This window comes from Lycium barbarum, chromosome 6, assembly GCF_019175385.1.
Source record: "Lycium barbarum isolate Lr01 chromosome 6, ASM1917538v2, whole genome shotgun sequence".
NCBI classification, from domain to species: Eukaryota; Viridiplantae; Streptophyta; class Magnoliopsida; order Solanales; family Solanaceae; genus Lycium; species Lycium barbarum.
Genome location: NC_083342.1, coordinates 87562529 through 87583421, shown reverse-complemented (window position 1 = coordinate 87583421; position 20893 = coordinate 87562529). Strand labels below are relative to the sequence as shown.

Genomic DNA, 20893 nt, shown 5'->3' with positions numbered 1-20893 from the left:
TAAATAGTCACTTTGCCTAAATAAGCCTTACCAAAAGATTCAAATATCCCTAGTTTCCCTTTTTGAGCCTTTTGACCTTTTTCTTGGCTAGCCAATTATGAAACCTTACCCTTTGCAATTAATCCATCTTCGCACCCGTTCCCTCCTTGATGCTACTAGATAGATGAGGCAAAATGCCTAAGTTGGGGGTGAATTAAATGTGGAGTAGATGTTAAAAACATAAGTTGGGGTGGTGGAGTTTGCTAGTGGAGATTCGATGTGGTAGTTGCATATAAAAAAAAAGAAAAAAAAAAGAAAAACCATAAAATTGTAACACAAAAAGATTTGTAAGTTGGTTAGGAGTAAAACCACATCGAGGTCAAAAACTTGAAAGAAAATAAAGGGGTTGGAAAGAAAAGAGGTGAATTAAGGTGAAGAGATGTTGTAGTGTTCAAGGAGGGTGAGTCACTAATATCCAAAAAGTATCCTAACCGTCCTTAAGCCTACATTACAAGCCAAAACAAGTCCTAATGTGATCACAACCGAGCGAGCCTAGGATGAAAACATAGAAAATAAGGGCAAACCTATGGTATTTGCATGTGTAGATATGAAGTTCTTTGTGAGTGTGAGTGGTTTTCTCTTCTATTTCGTCTTCGTCACATTCTTGTTGTATATATGTGTGTTGGGACATTCTTTGGTCTATGTGAGGGCATAAGGATGAGAATTGAGCAAAATAAAGTGACCCCCTAAAGTAGCGTTTGTGTGCATCATAATATGTTCGATAATGTAATGTCATGCATTGAAGCTTCATTGTTAGTCATAGCATTCCTGAGTTGTGTATATTGCATTAAAATAGAAAATTAGGGTGGTCCTTGGAAGAAAAACATGCATGCCGGTAGTTCAGAGTCAAAACCAATGTAGACATTATTATTCTATGATATCTAGGTGTTAGATTAAGTCGTTGTTTTGTATGGCTTGCTTGAGGACAAGAAAATACTTTAAGTTGGGGGTGTTGATGTGGCGTGATTTTACGCCACAATCGATGCTTTTCGGCTATAAGTTTTTAATCAAGTCTATGTGATTTTACGTGGTTTTTATTATGTTTCAGGTAATACGAGGCCCCTAGAGCCTAAGTGTGGAAAACAAGTGAAAAAGAGGAAAAAGGTTGATCACTGGAAACAACTAGAGATTCTGGAAATTTTGGTGGAAAATTACTCTGCGCGTTCGCGCAGGTAAGTCACGCGTTCGTGCCCACGCGCGTCAGCGACTCTGCACGTTCGCGCTAGTCTGTCACGCGTTCGCGCTGAAGTAAGAGAAGTGATGCTGACGTCAGCCACGCGTTCGCGCAGACACGTGGCACGTTCGCGTTGAAGGTTTTCCGGCCAGTCCGAGCAGAACTTGGACTTTGACGATTTTTGCTATTCCAGTTCTTTTAAAAAGCCAACTGAGAGCATTGTAAAATTATCTTTGGCATAAAACACAAGTTTGGAGGCTAGGGTTCCTACGTAAATATTCTTTCTTTTATTTAATCCTTGTTTATGGGAATTTCTTGGTGATAATTAAGATTGATACTCTTGTTGTGCTTATTTATTCATCGACATTATTTTTAATCAAGTAAGTTCTTGTTATTTTAATTATTCTTATTTTTCAACGTTTCTCAAGGGAGTAGCTAACCCTAGGACTTGCCCATTTACTTTGTTTGAAACTCGGAAGAGGAAGAACGGGGTTGGGATAGAATAATTAACATGAATTTGGGGCGTTAACCCTCATCTAATGGAAATTGACCTAGGAATAGGCGATACCACTTGTAGCCATATTCAGGTGGTTTTAATGCTCCTAATTGCTTGAGGGATCTTCAATTGGGTAGTCTAGTTAATCTTCGGGAGAAGTTAATTTAGAGTCATTATCCGAGGCTAAATAAAATAAACTTGCTATTATTTATAATTCGTGAAATATATTGGATCGTTACTTGAGAAGTAGTTTCCTTTATTCCATTCGTGTGGCCATTGATCAATTTACTCGCTTTCTAGATTAGAATTTTTATTTCCGTATTTTATCAAAAACCACCATTGATGCGTTCGGTCTAGCTATTGTTAGTGATAATTCATAATCTGCTTAAATTGCCTACATATTGTTCTCTGTGGGATTCATCCCAACGTCCGCGTTATACCATTAATAGGTGTAATTTGAGCGTATCAATAAATAATTTCAAAATTAATAATATCTTAATTTTAATTGATTATAAAACTTAAAAACATACCTTTTTTTGTGAGAACGTCATGGGATTGGATGTTTGACAAAAAAAGAATATTTATAAATATAATGTCATAACACTATTCAAATGTTTGACAATAATTCTATCAACTGGAAGTGAAAAATAAACAATATACAATGTGAAAATAATAAGCCAATAGTACTAAAGCAAATATTGTTTAAATTGAAAATATAACCTAAATTCAAAATCCAAAAGATATTTTTTTAACATAATACTCTTATGTCAAATTGCAACGTTACATAAGTAAGTTTCAATGTAACATAAGTAAATACTCCTATAATTCAAAAGAAAGGGAAAATATAAGTCTATAACCTCATTCACAACGAAATTCTACTTTAATTACGTCACTTATTATATGCCAAATTTGTTAATGACTCATTCTTTCTAATATTAAGAGATATAGTTTAAAAAATTAGAATATTAACACGGTTAATGAATAAAACAAAAACTAAAACAAATATGAGCAATTACATGGAACCACAAGAAGTAAATATTGGGAATGAGAAGAAAGGAAATGAAATATAAATTCTATAAAAAAGAAAAATATATTTTAAAAATACAAATAATTAAAAAGTAAAAAATAAAAAAGAAATTAAATAATAGAAATAAAAAAGAAATTAAATAATAGAAATAAAAAATAAATTAAAAAAAAGAAATTAAAATAAAATTAAAAAGAAATAGACTAAAAAGTAACCCTCTAATTACAGGGTGTAATTACACTCAATTCTCAGCCCCCCTTGAGAATTGGAGAGTGTAATTACACCCTCTCAATTACACCTAATTCTCACCTAACTGTGTAATTACCTGGTCAAACAAACAGGCCAAACTGTGTAATTACACCCAATTCCAATTACCTGGGTGGCTTTCCAAACAAGCCCTAAGTGACACGTGTACTCTTTTTTTTTCCCCTGCAGGCTGTATACCTTCTTATTTTATTTTTATTTTTATACAAGGAAAACAATTAAACGAAAAAAAGCCTAAAAAGGAAATTTGGGAATTAGAGAAATACTCACTACTACTCCCTCCGGATCAAAAATAGTGTCCACACTTAGCCTTTATCCAAATTTATTCTTATTAGGTGTTAAGTGATCAAATCTCAATATCTATTTAATTAGGGGCATTTTAATTAAATTACCTATTTTTGTCTAGGAATTAGTATTTTCTTAAAGGGTGTAAAATGGTTAAGTGGACACTCTTTTTTACCCGAAGGGATTACGTGTTTACTTGTCCACTATACTAAAAATAGATGTTCATTTGAACTTGTTCAGTTTGAAAAATCAAAAGATAATTTATCATTTTATACTCACGTTATCCTTATTATTATTAAGTACTGTTTATATCCAATTCATTTCCCAACTTATAATGATTGTGGGTGGATATAGTAAAATTATCATGTTATTTATTGTTTCATAAGGATATGTCAAGTCAATACTGGACAAGTAAACTTGGAAGGAGGGAATATGAGTTGAAATTTTAGTGGATCATGGCAATAATATAGTCGCGCATTTGAGTTATCTACAAGGATTTTTATCCATCGCTTTATAAAGTTTATATTTCAAGGCGATCATCGCGATCTTCCCGCCACAATAACTTAGCCTATGACACATATCCTTGGGGGCCAAAGTTGTGGTTCAATTAATTGAATTTCTTATTTTGTTTAGTGTGGACGCGGTCCTAATTTTAGAAATATTATACCCCTTCTATACTAAATACTATATGGTGATTGGTGGCGGATGCACCTATTTATCCATGAGCTCATCTGAATTTAATAGTTTCGATCGAGCATAAATTTATACATAAGAATTTCCAGAAATTGAACAAATATTATATTGAACTCATAGTTATAAAATATAGGCAAAACAACACAAAATACTCATAAAAGACAAAATATTTACATGACCATGCCCCCTCATAAACTAATTTCGCTTCTACCTAGTCCGGTCGAAAATATTTAGTTGAGTACCCCCCCCCCCCCCCCCCCCCCCCGCCCAAAAAAAAAAGGTTTTCTCCTTGATACTATCTCAGTATATTTATATACCATGGTAGTATCACAGAGCACTAGAGAGGGTCTCATTCGAAGCACTAACGAGTGTCTCATTGGAGGACTGAAGCAGTCCTCCATGACCCCATCTCAGTATATGCATATAAGATGATGGTATCATAGTTTTTGAGGAAAGTATGTTTTTTTCTCTATGATACCCTGTTTGTTTATTATATATATTATATGGGTTTCATAAAGGGTTGATGAGTGTTTTTGAAGAAATGAAAGAAGTTATTTGTGATACCATCAAGAGATATAAGATTTCACACCCTGAACCATGACCTGGGTGTAAGACGGCACTCGATGCCTTGCTGCATGTGACCGAGTGAACCACATGACTTGTTGAATAAACATTGGGCATGTACTGATGCGGAATTTAATATAACATGAATGGTGAGAATGAAGCATAAGTTAAGTAATTATCATAAGTCTAAAATTAAATGATAAATGTTGAACCAATACTGGCTATATGACTATGAATATCTGACATGACATAACTGGACTAGTCTAGTCTATAAAACCTCTGACATGAGTCTGACTGCTAAACAGTTTACCGGGACAAGGCTCCTGGCATACCTTTACTGCATAGCTTATAATAAATAAATAAAGATAAAACCCCGAAATGAGATGGGGCTCACCAATAGCTGGTACGTGTAGAGTCCTAACGAGTTGATCCGTCGTCCTGTAAATCTGCATCGTGAAATGCAGGTCCCCAGGCAAATAAAAGGGGACGTCAGTACATTCGAATTGTACTAGTATGTAAAACAACTGAATGAAATGAGCATGGCCCATGAAATAACAGAATTGAAATTGTATTTGTATCTGTAGGTTGAACATTAACATGAATATCATCTGACATGAATATGTATAACATGAATAAGATATTTTAAGTCTGTAAAGATATATGTGGGAGAGCATTAGTATAACCGACATGTAACCATCACGTAAGCACATGGTGTCTGATCTCTGCCCGATCAACTAAGCCATTTTGTACCTTGTCGGGGTACAAGACATGAACATGATATGAATGGATCCAATAACCCGCAATGGGTAAACACGAATGAATCATCTTAATTGGGCAGAGCGATCCTTATCCTACATTGGCATATGTAGTTTCAGGTATTAAACCTTCTCAGTAATCTGTGCAACTCCCAAAACATGAACATGGATATAATTGTCTTAGTAGCCTATGAATTATATAAACATGATTGTAAATATGATTCGTGATTGTATTGTAACATGAAGATAGATATATAGTATAACCTGAATGAAAACATGGAAGCATGTAGAAGTTCATGAAAATAAACATAAAAGTTCATATCTTGCATTTGAGAACCCATGGAATGCAAAGTATGGGTTTTCATGGATTACAGACAGATTATCAATAACCAAAAGGGAATATTAAGAACACAAAAACGAACTATTAAAGCAAAGATTGTAGATCATCATACATTTACTTAGGGTTATTATGAACATGTCTAGAACCCTAGTTTTGCTAAACTTTTGTATAATCATGGAAGAATGTGGCATGGGAAGAACAATGATGTTCACACACGTAGATAGAAATCCTACATACCTGCTACTACTCCAAAACTTGTAACTAATGGTCTGAACTTGAGAAGAATCCCAAAAGCTTTAGAGCTCGTTTGGATGGGCTTATGTCTATAAGCTAAAAACAGCTTATAAGCCAAAAAAAATAAGTTGGGGTAGTCTAACTTATTTTTTTTGGCTTATAAGCTGTTTTCAGCTTATAAGCTGCTTTAGATAAGCTAAGTCAAATGGGCCCAATTATTTTTTTGAGCTTATTTTAAGCACAAAATGACTTTAAGCTGGCCAGCCAAACACTCAAAAAAACTGAAAACAGCTTATAAGCAACTTATAAGCCAATCCAAACGGGCTCTTAATCTTGAATCCTTGTGATTTTCTTGAAAACCCTAGGTTTAGAACAATGCTTTCCTATTTAATTCTCAAGAATATATGTTGGAATTCACTTGGGATGCTTAGAATAGACTTACCTTGATGTATTCTAATGGTGAGAGGAGAAGAACTTTGCGCTAGGGCTTGAGAATATGAAAAGTGGGATTAAAAACTGAAGTCCCGAATTTATACTATTTGCTGAAGCGGGAAGAAGTACGAGCACAATGTACGCCCGTACAATATTGTACGTACCGTATAATCTGGGCATACCTCATGTGACAAATTTCAGAAATCACGATATTTAGTCTATGAGGTACTTGATGGAAAGTACGACCCATACATTAAAGTACGGCCCTATAAATTGTACGCCTTAAAAGTACGGCCTGTACTTAGAAGTACGGCCCGTATAACTTGCCCATACCTAGAATTGTCAAATTCCAGTGACTTTTGATTTTCCCATGTGAGGTACGTCCAAAAAATACTCGTACAATTTGACGTAAGGAGTATTTTTACCGTCTAAGAGAAATTTTAATCCAAACATTTCCCATCTTTATTTCTAAGTCTCGAATCCTGAATGTTACTTCGTTAGGAGGTACGAGGTATTACATAAGAGGTATGGCGATACCATCTTGGTATCATAGTTTTGCGGGTATCCGGATAAATAATTTTAGGGCCATGAAAGTAAGGTGCATTTTCGGGTAATTATTTTGCTTGCAGTGGGCATTTGTGCTCTTTTCCTAAAATATAATGAGCCAATTATTAACAAAGGCGGACCTGAGCTTTAAATTTTATGGGTTCAACAATTACAGGTTCCTAACATTTGATTCAATATATTTTTTAAGATTATGGGTTCATATCTACTATTTGTTGCAATTTTAATAAATTTTGATACATAAATTTATGCACTGCACTAAAAAAAGTGGGTTCAGATGAACCTGACAGTGAATGACTACATCCTTCTTTGATTGCTGAGGACCTTAAAAGACAAATTTATCAAATTTAAATCATGAATTAGCTTATGATGGATGATCCTCAAGAGCGGCAAAACTCTCATGGGTGCAATTAAACAGAACCTTTGCAAGTGCATTACTTTTCGCCTTGCCATGCAAATTTCAAATTATATAAAAAATTATATTTATAACGTATTTATATTCGGGGTTTATATTAAGTCAATAAATACATAATATGTGTTTGCATATAGACTTTTAGCACATAATTATGATTAACTGATATGTATTCTTACCTTATGAAATGATTAAAATATCAAATTTACATACTTTGGTATATATTTGGAAAAAATGTGCATACATTATTTAAAATATTTTATTTATATTATAACTATTTCGGGTTGCATGGTAGTCCATAAACCTGTGCCCAATTATAATTGATAATTGGTATTGGGACCTGCATTTTATGTGCTTAGTGGGTCTAGTGATGTGGTTAGTGTAGGCTTAATTAGGGGTGGGCTACCATCGGAAAAAAATAGGGGTGGGTGTTCGGTCGGTTCGGTTCGGTTTTTAAATTTGATAAAAATGGTGACTGAAATAACTTCAGTTCAGTTCGATTTTACGAAACCGATTTGATTAGAGCCTATGACGGTCTGTTGATATGATAAATAAAACTTATAGAAGGGAGTTGATGAGTTTTTCTTCAGAATGTGGAGAGTTGTTCTAATTGTTTACAAATCTGCTCACCAAGCAATGAACTAAAATTCATATCTTAATTTATGTTTCCAGAAGGCTACACTTTGATTTCAGCAACCTGTGCAAATATCTAGTTCCAATTCTATAATTACGTTCTACTAATAATCTTTACAAGAGCAAAATCCTAATAATGAGAAATATGAAATCTCTTAGATAGGCATATGAAGACTTGAAGAAGAAGAACCCAAATTTTAGAGAGCAGGGGCAGCAGCGTAGAGTATTCTGAAGTCTCTTAGATTGCCGGATAGGACATAGGATGTTACACCTCGTAGTTTCGTCCGTTGAGATTCGTTAGGCGTTAGTTGGCCTAATCGTGGAAACGGGAGTTACCTTAGGATATATGAGATTACATGTTCCCATAATATGGTTATGGGGGTTTAAGCCCATGAAATGAGCTATGAAAGGATTTAAGAACAAACAAATAAAGGAATGGAGTTTGTGGGAACTTTGGTAAAACTTGGCAAAATTTTCGGACAGGATTTTGGTCCAGATTGGGGGAGGCATAACTCCTAGAATATGAGGAGTTTTTGGTGTGTTTCTTTTATCCAAATTGAAGTTCATCGAGTCTAGTTTCCAATGCAACAAATCGTTCGTCAATGTGACGTCTGAGTAAAAAGTTATGCATGTTTTACGACAGACTATCTGAGCAGAAAATTTCTGCGGACCATTTGATAGCCCACAGAAATTTTGACGCCCCGCAGAAAATTCTGCGGTCCGTCAAATTGCACCAGCCCAGCGTCAAATGGTCACAGTGAACCATATTTGATTGGGCAGTTCTACGGACCATTTTGACAGTCCGAAGGAATTTTTACGGCCCGTCAAAATGGGTGCAGAATTGCCCGACGGGATTTTAAGTTTCGCTTTATATAATTCGCTCCACTTCATTTGGACATTTTATTTCATCAAATCAGATCCAAAAGCTCTTCAAAAACCCTCTCTTCAACTCTATAAACTAATCCAAGCCAAAATCCAAGGGAGATTAAATATCAAGAGGCAAGAATCAAGATTCTCATGTGCTAGAGGTCTTGCTAGGGTTAATAAACTCCAAGAGTTCTTTGGATATTGAAGCTAGGGTTTTCATATAAGTTGATAGCTTGCTCCAAAGCTCATTCTTATGAGATAAAAGGTTAGTTTTCATGCTTATTGCATATTATCAAGAATGTTTAGTTGTTGAACAACTTGGGTGGAAGGAGAAAGTAGAAAATGAGTTCCAAATGTAGTTTTTTATGATGTTTTTGAGTGGTAAGCTAACTTGAGTTATGATTCTTAGTATAATATGGATATAATCTTGCTATGGAAAGTAATAATGGTGATGAAGAAGCATTATATGAAAATGTGCTAAAATGGGTATGAAGTTGCTAGCATAAGTTGAACACAAGGATGAATTTTGAAGGCTAAATCGAATGTGAATACTTGATTATAGTATTGTGGATATTATTGTGGTTGTTTGGGAGTTGTTTTGTGATGTAGTGGAAGTTGACGAAATAGGGGAAATGCTGCCCAATTTTCATTAGAACATGAATTATCCTAGTTTGAATTTAAGAGTATCACCAAGGCTTAACCGTAGTATGAATCCTTCTAAATGTAGATTAATCAAGCTTCAACGGTAAACGCTAAATAGTTAAGAAGTCGAAGAGGTATGTAAGGCTAACCCTTCTTTCATTAAGGCATGGTTCCCTTGCTATATGTATCCTTTCATGAGCTCCATAATGTCTTCCAAATGACTCTATCTCTAAGATTACCAAAGCTTACGATTCTCGATACGTTCATGATTCTATTGTCTCTTTTATATGATAGTTGATCCTCTAAGGATAGATATAACGAAAATGATGTTGTCAATAATAATGATGATACTCATGAACTCCTACGTATACGGATTTAAGCATGTATGACCATTACGTAACACCGAGCTTATATGGCCGGGTATGATACCTATTGCGCGCACACCACTGCAGTTGGGTACGGATAACACTGAGACTTGGTAGGGCCAGGTATGTATAACATTGAGCCTTGGTAGGGCTAGGTATGTATAACACCGAGCCTTGTCATGGCCGGGTATGTGAAACCACCGAACCTTCAAGGTCGGGTATGCTATGGATGCGAATATGTATACGAATACGAATGCGAATATGGATATGGATATGGATATTTGTATATGTATATATGTATGTACACGAGCACGCATTAGAAATGTAAGGTCCCTATGAAAGACAAGTAAGTAATTACGATGATGGCTACTATCTCCTGATTCTCCCATCTTATGCTATTTCTTATGCTGCCTCTTATGCTCCTATTATGAAGTTGATTATGCTTTACATACTCAGTACATTATTCGTACTGACGTCCTTTTGTTTGTGGACATTGCGTCATGCCCGCAGGTGGACAGGGAGACAGGCTTGATCCATAGATATCTTGTTCAGGGACTGCATAGAGGAGCTCCATTTCATCCAAAGCTACAACTTTTGGTATTTATTCTTTTGTGTACATACCTATGGGCATGGCGGGGTCCTGTCCCGTCTATATGATGTGACATACTCTTCTTAGAGGCTCGTAGATAGTTGTGTATGGTTAGATGTCTTGTAGCCTTGTCGACTTATATTTTGTATATCATTTTGATAGCCTCATCAGCTTGTATATATGGATATGGGCATTGTTATTGATGATGATATAAATGTGTTGTTGCCCAACGAGATTATCACTATTGATGCATATAAATTATGAGTAAGCCATGTGGCTCACCTAGATGTGAATATGAGAGTATGATAAGAGGTACCCGGGTGGGTTAGCACCGGGTGCCCGTCATGGCCCTCCGGTTGGGTCGTGACATAGGACTTATCTGATGATTAGGTTGGATATTTTGTATTTGGTCATATTGTATTTTGGTTTGTGGGTTATGGGTAGGAATAAGTAACACAATATGTATCATGCAAACGTTACATATATAGCCTAAAAATTCATTTTTTCGGTTAACCAAATTTATATATGCAAAACTCAAATCGAAAAACTGAATTTTTAAAAATTAAAACCGAAACCGGCCGAACAAACCGAAAAATAAAAATTGAATTTAAAAAAAAAAAAATCAGTTCGATGGGTTTTTTCGGTTCAAATCGAAATATGCCCACACCTAGGCTTAGCCCAATGAGGCTCTATTGGGAGGGTCATTAAAGTTTCAGTAATTGCAGCTAGGTCCTCTCTCTAACCCTATAAAACACACACTTTTGTCTTCTCTATAATCATATCAAGAGAGTGACAGATAAGTGTGTGGTAGTTGTCCCATTGACACCACCGTCTTGAGAAATGGTAATAGAGAGGAATGCATAGTCTGTTCTACAGTCCGTTATGGCTCAAACAGGTATGACGTTCGATTCTACCGTTATTTATTTATTGTTTCCTATTATCATGTCTGATCTTGAATTTATCATGTTAAATATCTTGCATGTGGTAGCAGAGCCTAAAAGGCATGATTTAGGATCAAATTTTTATGATTAGTGGAGATTAGAGTTTTTTAAACCTGAAATTGATTGCTGCAATTTCATGTCAAATTTTTTAAAATTCAGACTGGAACTTTAGGCTTTTCTTCCTCTCATTGAGACCTTCGAATTGATAGGTAGCTCATTTTCTAACTCTTAAAATTGAGAGAGCTATTGCATTTTCAAAATTTAGGGTTCATATGAATAAACTCACTTGTAATTCATTTAAATCTTGAAATATTGACGGAATTGGTTGACATCTTGTTGTGGTTTATGTTTATCGTGTAGTTGATGTCTAAAGTATCAAATCAATTGCAAGAATTTCCTCAAAGAATGGCTCAATTTTCAGATTTTGTCTTCTAAAATTGAATTGTGGATGGATTTTCGTTATTTTCGAGCGAAACTGAATATGAAATTTTGAAAATTTTTGTATTCTTTGAGTCGCTGGAAAAGTAAATATTACTAGAAAATTGATCTTTTCCGGTGAAGAAAATTCCAAGGTTCAAATGTTTAAAACTTCAATTTTGGTTCATATAATATATTTTTAATCCTACTAATTGGTGAAAACACTTAAACGGATTTTATAACATATTCACAATTGTGATATTATTTTTATCTTGAAAAGAAAAGGTTTTGAAAAATCAAGAGTTGGATTCTTTAAAAGCCATTAATCCGAAATTTAAAGCTTTAATATTTGTTTGAAGTTTTTTTGAGTATTTAATTGTCACAGATATGTCTACATACATTTTTACTCAATTTTCATGTATTAATTTGAAACAAAACTGACAAAAAGTGAGGAATGGAAAAAGGGTCAAAACAGGTCACAAGAACCCCGTTTTCTGCAACCCTAACCCACTTGACGTTGAAGAAGATGACAGGCCCAGCTGTCAAGGGCACTTTCGAGTAGAGGAGAGTGAGGTCCACACGCCTATCTCTGATTGTTCGTTGCTTCGAACATTTTAACTGTAGAATCCTCACATTGTTCTGGATGTTCTGCTATTATTTGACAATTTTTTAGCTGTAGAAGTATTTATTTTGGATTTGTTAATTCTGGGATTTGAAAAGTCACAGAAAATAATTTAGGCAGTAACATTTTTTCACATTTTATTGAAAATCATTTTGAGTCATCCTGAATATAATGACAGACATCACAAGCCTGAAACAGACTTTGAATAATTACTGTCTAATTTTAGAGTATATTGAGGTTACTTTATGTTGAAATTAGATAAAGACTATCCCATAATTAAATTGTTGTTCTAATAGGAACTTGGTGCATGATCAGCTGTGTGTTTATTTTCTCTACCTAAAAGGGAGCTAATAATTATACATCTACTTGCATATATTTTGGTGAAAAATATATTGCCTTAATTAATCAAGCTGCATTTATTTCAGTCTTATTTACAAAGAACAAAAAAGTTGTTGAAATTGAAATTAATCCTGACTGGATCAAATTACAGAAAAAGGAAACGTGAAGTGGAATTTGCTTTTAAATTGGTTGAGATAGATATGACTATCCTAAAAGATGTACCGCCAGTACCAACTGAGGATAATAGTAACAAAGAGAAAAATGAATATGCTAAATGGAAAAGATGCATAAGGTTTTTCCTAAAGGCCTTGAGAGGTCAATTGCTGAGCATTTATCGGGTCTTTACCAGAAACAGATAGCGCCTGTTGACACCTAATTTTCACCTCATGAAATGCGTGTTTTAGTTTTTTGAATTTCCCAAGTCCAAGACGGAGTAAGGATGCCCTTAAAAATTTAAGATTTTTAAAAATCCCGAGAAAATTGCAAAAATTGACGTTTTATTTTTATGAAAAATTAACAATTAGGAAAAATTACGAGTTATTTACTTTCACAAACGTGATTTGAAAAGGAGATACATATCCCGCTCCGTATGAATTACGGTTCATTTTTTACCGCATTTTTCACATTCTTAAAAATTATCCAGAACTATATCGATATTAGGCTCGTTTTGAAGCTAATTTTCTAAGTTTGCGAGTTTTAAATTAGCCTAAAAAACTATTTTTATTTAGTTATATGATTATTATATTATTTAGTTATTAGTTGGTTTAAATTAAAAAGTGGGTTTTAAATTAACCTTTTAAAAAAAGTATTGGGGGGCATTTGTTTAAAAAAAAGGGGGAAGTGGAAGTTTGTAAAAACAAAATTCCACCCCCATGTTTCCATTTTCCCTAGCTCGATCCTCTCCTTTCTCTGTTAGGCGATTTGAGGCGTCCCTAGGGTTCCGCCTCCATGGCTATTTCACGGCCATTTTTGGCCGGATTTTTGAGGGTTTTTTACCCTTCGTCTCATCTTATCATCATCCCAGGTTCAATTTCGTGATTTTGGTAAACATTTGGGTTCGAATAGGATCGATTTAAAGGGATGTTACTCAGATTCCTTGAGTACGAGGTTGCCATGGGCGGAGCCAGAACATTTTATAAGGGGGTTTAAGAAAATTAAAAAATAAACACACAAAGAAATCAAAACAAACACAATTCTATATTGAAAGTGCAAGTGCAAGTATATTACTACAACTGTACACGACGATGTTTCATTTCTTGAAATGTTTTTATAATAACATCATTAGGAATCCTATTAAACACATCTTTTTCTACATAAGGCACCAAGCAACCACCAAAATAACCCTCATTCATTCGACTCCGAAAGTCATTCTTGATAAACTTCATTGCCGAAAAAGCTCTTTCAACGGATGCAATGACAACTGGACAAAGCAAGGCAAGTTTCACTAAGCGGAATACAAGAGGATAATTTGAATGCTTCTTTGTCTGAACTAATCTTTTTGAAAGATCACAAAGTCCTTTTAGATCGGAGAACCTTTCATTAAGATCACGAACATCAATAATGTTTCTCGCAAGTTGATTTTCAAGAGCCCCCATACTAAATTCATCAAAGTCATCAGGATAATGTTCATCCATTCTCATTATTTTCCTGAGATCAAAACTAGAAAATGAGTCGATTGGATTTAAACATGCAATATCAGTCGTTACTTCGTCAAAACGATAAGAAAGCTCTTAAATTTGCCAATCAATAACTTTGCAAAACTCTTCAATGTAATAATGGTGTGAGATAGTACAACCAGCAAGTTTACGTCGTGATCTCAAAGAGGTGAAGTACGGCTCATCTAAATTAGGTACCAAAATTTGATACAAAATTTAGATACTTTATCAATAAGCAAACCCCATTCTTCCTCTCTTAACTTTTGCAACCTTTTCTTTGCTACTTGAAAAAGTAGCATGGCATTTGCGATATCTTGCTCCTTTTTTTGTAAGCATTTGTTAAGCTCATCTATGATTGCTAAAATATCTCTCATCAAATGCAATATGAACACAACATCAAATGTTTGACATGCTCTGAGAAATCCCATTGCCTTGACACTTTCATCTGGACAATGTGAATCAACAACAATATCATCAAGTACATCAACAATTGAACCAAACATAAGAATAAAGTTACTAAAAGATTTGTAGTGGGATCCCCAACGGGTATCACAAGCTCTAGTAAGACCAAATTCTTGATGCAAGCCCCTACCAGTTTCAAGTCCACCCATATCTAATGCCCCTTGAATTCTTTTCTTTTGAGAGTCTTGATATTCATCCATGCGTTTAAAAGAAGCTCCCAACATATTCAAAATACTCGAAACCAATAGTACAAGCTCCCCCACTTCAACACACTTTTTAGAAACCGCAACAAGACTTAGTTGAAGTTGATAAGCATAGCAATGAACAAAATGAGCCGATCTACTTTCTTGCCTAATCAACATTTTAAGGCCATTGATTCTACCTTGCATATTACTTGCCCCATCGTAACATTGTCCACGTACATAAGAAAGACTCAAGGAATGTTGAGCAAGTAAATTAACAATTGCTTCTTTTAGAGATGATGCACAAGTATCTTGAACATGAATAATGTCAATAAGTCGCTCCATCACAAATCCCATTCTACCAACATATCGTAAAACAATGGCCATTTGCTCCTTGCGCGACACATCAAAAGCTTCATCAACCAACAAGGCAAAGTAATCACCATTTAATTCTTCTATGATAGCCTTAATTGTTTCAATTTTGCACGCAGTCACAATTTCTTTTTGAATCATTGGAGAAGTCATCAGATAATTTTTTGGAGCATGTTTCAATACAAAATCTTTAATGTTATCACACCTTTCAGAATACCATGAAAGAATTTCAAGAAAACAACCTCTACTAAGTGATGATTTAGATTCATCATGACCCCGAAATGCCAATCCCTGATTCAAAAGAAGCCTTACAACATCAACTGAAGCAGTTAAGCAGAGCCGATACTCATGCTTAAAATGAGTATCTTGCATCACAAGTGAAGATTCAATAGATTGTTCTTGTCGCTCTAGATCTTCACAATTCTTTCTTGCCTGATTATGAATGTTATTTCTGCCACCAACATGTTTTTTAAGACTCTTCTTTTTTTGCCAAATCTTAAACCCTATGGTCGAAAATACATCACCCCCACCTTGATGAATATTATCGTCTTTAAATAGATAGAAATTCAAACAAAAGACTGTATCTTTACTTTCACTATATTCCAACCAATTAGAATATTCACTAAACCACTGAGGATTAAAACGACGCATGTATCTAGAAACGTTTGTTTTAGGATACTCTTTAAGACGAGGTTGACAAGTACCTCTCCTAAGGTATTCTCTTCGAATAACATCATAATGATTTGGATGAAAGTCCAAGATTTTAGTTCTTTCACCCGGATCATGCTTTAAAGAATTCAAATCAAATTTCTGAGAAGAAAACAATGGTACTTCTGAGTGGTTGACATTTTCTTCTGGATTAGGTTGATCATGAGAGTCCAAACATGATTTTGGAACTTTGGTAAAATAATTCTTCACTGACTTTTGAGACTGAATTATAATAAGAAAACAACTTAATCACAATCCAGCACACATAAAAAGGAATTGATTACTAAATAAAATTCTACACTTTGATTCTTTTATCAGCTAAAAATAAATATCTAGAAAACCAATTTTGCAAACAAACAACATTTAAGAATTAAAACAATTAAGGCTTAGGGTTCATGGATGGAAAATGGGTCAGCTACCCATTTCACAAAATGGGTTGATTAACAACTAACAAAAAATAATAATGGGTTTTTTGTGATTTTGAGTATGGTGAAAATTGAAAAATAAGAGAAAAAACAAACAAAAAAAAACCTTGGAACTGGAAGCCATCATAAAAACGAAGGTCGAAGAAGATGACAGAGCAGGGGCGGAGAAGATAACTAGAACAAAGGACCTTGAAACAAAAAGGCAGCAGCTAGCAGTGAGCAGCCAACGTGAGTTGATAAATAAGAAAGCTATGACGTCTGACCTTTTGAAATTAGGGATTGTTTTATCCCAAATGGATCACCTTTTTTTAAATAATAATAATAAACATAGTCCAATAGTCTAGCACGACGTCGTTTCTATTAAATTAAAAAAAAAGGATTGGATGAAAAAGGTTAAAAAAGAGTCGTTGCCTAGAATCGAACCCGCAACCACGGGCTCAATAGGAGGCGCCTCAGCCGCTGAGCTGAATTGTCCATTATGTTAAGGGGATGCAAAATTAATATTTATACATGAATAAAAAAATAGACTGTATATATATAGTGCAATTTTTCGAAGAAGGGGGTTCAATTGACACCCCTTGCACCCTTGTAGGTCCGCCCCTGATGGGCGGAACCAAGATTTCCTAGCCAACTTGCTTGCCTCGTACCATAAACAAGGGACATAGGGCAATTTCCCAAAATATTTGAGTAATTGGGGTACTATTTTAGGATTTCTATCCTATTTGTATAATGTATACGTTATATGTACTGGTTCTTTTGTTTTATTTGTGACTATGCGTACTATCTTAGAATTTTGCTGATTTATTTGATTTTATTTGAATTTTAAGGACAAATTTGGTTATATGTTATATCCCGTATTTTGTACATCCGGATATTTCAAGGTAGTCGTGGTCAGTTAAGGGCAAGACTATTTTCCAGAAATTATTTTAATATACAAGTTGTTTATTAGTATGGAAATATTGAGAAAGGCTAAGGAAATTCACAAGGAGGTTCAGGGTAATATTGTGGAAGGCTAGGGGAAAAATGGGAATTTCACAAAATATTCAAGAAGGTTCTTGAAAGGGCCATGTTGGCCGTGTGGTGTGTGGGTGTGGCCCCACTCCAAGTCTTGGCCAATTGACTCAAGCCAAGGGTGGGGACATGTGGCCACCCTTGTGTGGACTATATATATATATATATATATATATAAGAGCTTACAAGCAAGACAAATTATTCATGAAACTTCAAGAAGAAAACTTGGAGAAAAAAAAAATAAGGGCCATTCGGCCATGGTTCCAAAAAATTGTGTCCATGGAATTGATCAAGAAAAATTATTCTCTTCTAGCAATCCAACCAATTGGAAGGTCCTCTTTAACATGGAGTGGTTGTTGGAGCAAGCAAAGCATCCATTGGGCAAGTTATGAACCCTAGCCGAGTGAAGGAATCAAAGGATAAAGGTAAGGTTTAATCTTTCCTTTCATGTGTTATGGATGATTTGTGAATGTTGTAGTATGTAGAAATGGGTGAAATTCATGAAATATGGATGTATGTGTGTGGTGTGGCCGAATAGGAGTGATGTTGGTAGGATGTGATGAATTGAGTTTATTTAGTATTTTGATTGTTGTTGTTGTGGATTCCATAATAAAAATGAAGATTTGATGGCTTGAAATGAAGTTGTAATTGTTGAAGGATTGTTGAAGAAGTTAATGTGACCTTAGTATGGTTTCTTATAATTATGAGAATGGAGTTGTTAATGTGTAGATTGTTGGTGTAGTTTATGAATTTGGAAGGAAAGGAAATGTGTTGTTATTGTTCTTGTTGAATTTGGAAGGTTTCGGGTGAAGTGGTATGTTGGTTGGGTTGTTTTGAATATTGTGTGAATTGTTTGAAGTGTTCTTGAATCATGTTAGAATGATTTCGGATTAATACTTGAATGTGAGATCATTGGTGTTAGCTTGACTATATGTGATTGAATTGAATATAAATGAAATGCCGTGGAATTGTGTGACAAGGGTTGTTAATGTTAGAATATGTTTTGGATTGATTGTTGAAGTTGTTAGTATGATTGTTGGTATTGTTGTTGATAAATTGGCCGAGTTGAATTATCGGATTGTTGATTGATGATTTGGCCGAGTTGGATTCTCGGGGATGGTTGTATTTACAGGGGAAATGCTGCCGAAATTTCGGCAGATTATAAATGAGTTTATTTGAAAAACTAAGACAAGTGTGTGACGATGTATTTAATGATTGTGTAAATCTTCTTGAATGTAGACTAGCGATAGCGAGCTTGGACAATTAAGCGTAGCTAATAGGACGTGGAGCAGGTATGTAAGGCTTACCCTTTCTTTCTTTGGCATGATCCTTGTGAAACAAACAGACAAAGTATATGTATGATTTCAAAGAAAACTTCTATTCTTAGAGCCACTAGGATGGCTAATGTTCTTGACTTCCGAAAACTGTTTTGCTATGCATTGATATGTGTGTGTGGTTCCAAAAGTTCTATTTTGATTTGATCCATAGCGATATTTGAAAGGTATTTGATATGACCATTGCTCTGATTTTCCAAAGATAGCTTCTGAAACGTTCGTAGAGGTTTCTGTACTAAAATGTCCATAACTTTCTTATGCCAACTCGGATTGACTTGAAACGTGTTTATGACCCCTCAAGTGTCGATCAGTGTACTTATCTATTGATTCTTAAAAAATGATTTATGTGCATATGGTTTCTCACTACTCTGCTCGTGGATGCCTCAATATGTCCTTCACTGAGCCCGGGCCAGGATATGTTATCGTGCGTCTTCCTCTGCATTGTTCACCGCGTCCCTCATTGGAGAGCCGGGATCTGTTATATGTGTATCTGTATACGATGATATGATGATATGGGATGGCGGCCAGGATGGCATGTGATGATCCTATTCACCGCGTCTCTCCCTAGAGGGCCGGGATCTGTTATATGCATATATGATATATGATGTCGGCATACATGATTTGTGTCTGGAAAACAAGCATTTTGATATTCTGGATGATTTACTTACTTTCTGTACTTCTTCTGACATATGACATCGGCATATACGATTTGCGTTTTGAAAAATAAGCATTTTGGTATTCTGAATAATGTACTTACTTTTTGTACTGCTTGTTTCGATTATGGTTCTGTTTTCTGTATTCCATGCCTTACATACTCAGTACATATTCCGTACTGACCCCCTTTCTTCGGGGGCTGCGTTTCATGCCACGCAGGTACACCCAGATGAGTAGAAGACATTTCTAGAGGATGTTCCAGCGAGATTGGCGAGCTCCATTTCCTTCCGGAGTGTTGCCGAGTCTGAGTACATATGCTATGATTCCTTATTGATGTTAGAGACTTTGCAGACAGAGTCGTGGGTATAGAATGTCAGTCTTGTAAGCGGCTCCATCAGCTGATGTGTCATTTTGCGTTGTGTTATAAATTCCATATGATTACAGATTTTGTTTAACCTGAGAACGACGGAAAGAATGTTTCATAAAGCTCTTATTATGTATTTCGTTTTATCTGAGCTAGGAGTCCAAGCGATTATGTGTGTAATAAGAGTCAGCGGGTTCGCTCGGCTCCGAATATGGGGTCGGGTGCCCATCACACCCTAGCAAGGTTAGGGTGTGACATTATATTTGATGATATGTGTTGTTCTATGATTGGGGGAATAGTACAATTTGTGAGATGTCTGAGAAAATTTGCTGAGTTGTTATAGGATTTTGAAATTGTTTTCGAAAAATAGGGGGAAAATCTGTTGAAGGGAGGGCACCTAGAACTTTCTATTTTTTGTTCTCACTTATTGTCCAATAAATAGCTAGTATTCGTGAAGGAAAGGGGGTTCTGAAAAATTTCTTTTGATAGAAAGATTAATATTTTCGAAGAACCAAAAGGTTTTGAAAGCTGTTAAGGGTGCTTTGGTTGTTTGTGTTTGAAGTTTGGAGATTCAATCCCCATTTTGATCCTTAGGTTGCCCTACAAAAAGGTAATACTTCAATTTTACCTATTCCATTCTGTCATTTTTTTGTTTTGTATTGTTATTTATGTTGATGAATCATGATAGGTTATTTGACTTGTGAAACTTTCTTGATATGTGGGATGTGACAATATAGTGGTGTAGATGCATTTTACCATCTTCAATAAGTGTTTTTGTAGTCTTAAAATGCTTGCTTGATTGAAAGGGGATCTTCTGTGTCCATGGTTACTGTTTCATTGGATTTTCCTTTTGTGCTGAGGTGTGCAAGTTTGGTTCTGAGTTTCTAAGGTATTTAATAGTAGTGTCTTGTTGTTATCTAAAGGGCATGATGTTTCTAAAACTGAGTCAGAAAATAATCTAGTTTGTTTTCCTTGTTTGTGATAGTTTACATGAGATTACAAATCTGAATTTTGTTTAAGATGTGAAAGAGGTTT

The 20893-nt window shown here is 35.1% G+C and overlaps 1 protein-coding gene across 1 annotated transcript; it reads right to left on the bottom strand.

The window, feature by feature from the left end:
- Positions 1-13917: 13917 nt before the first annotated feature.
- LOC132644157 (uncharacterized) lies at positions 13918-16619 on the bottom strand. Its single transcript, XM_060360735.1, has 3 exons — positions 16602-16619; positions 14545-16292; positions 13918-14350 (listed from the first exon to the last, which is right to left on the bottom strand). Exons 1-3 carry the CDS (start codon positions 16617-16619, stop codon positions 13918-13920), a joined length of 2199 nt encoding a protein of 732 aa, XP_060216718.1.
- Positions 16620-20893: the final 4274 nt, after the last annotated feature.

Excerpts from the sequence above, each read along its gene's own strand:
- LOC132644157 (XM_060360735.1), bottom strand. Across the intron at positions 14,351-14,544 it reads AAATTTTGTATCAAATTTTG|TTTTGATCTCAGGAAAATAA; the intron begins GTACCTAATTTA and ends CTCATTTTCTAG.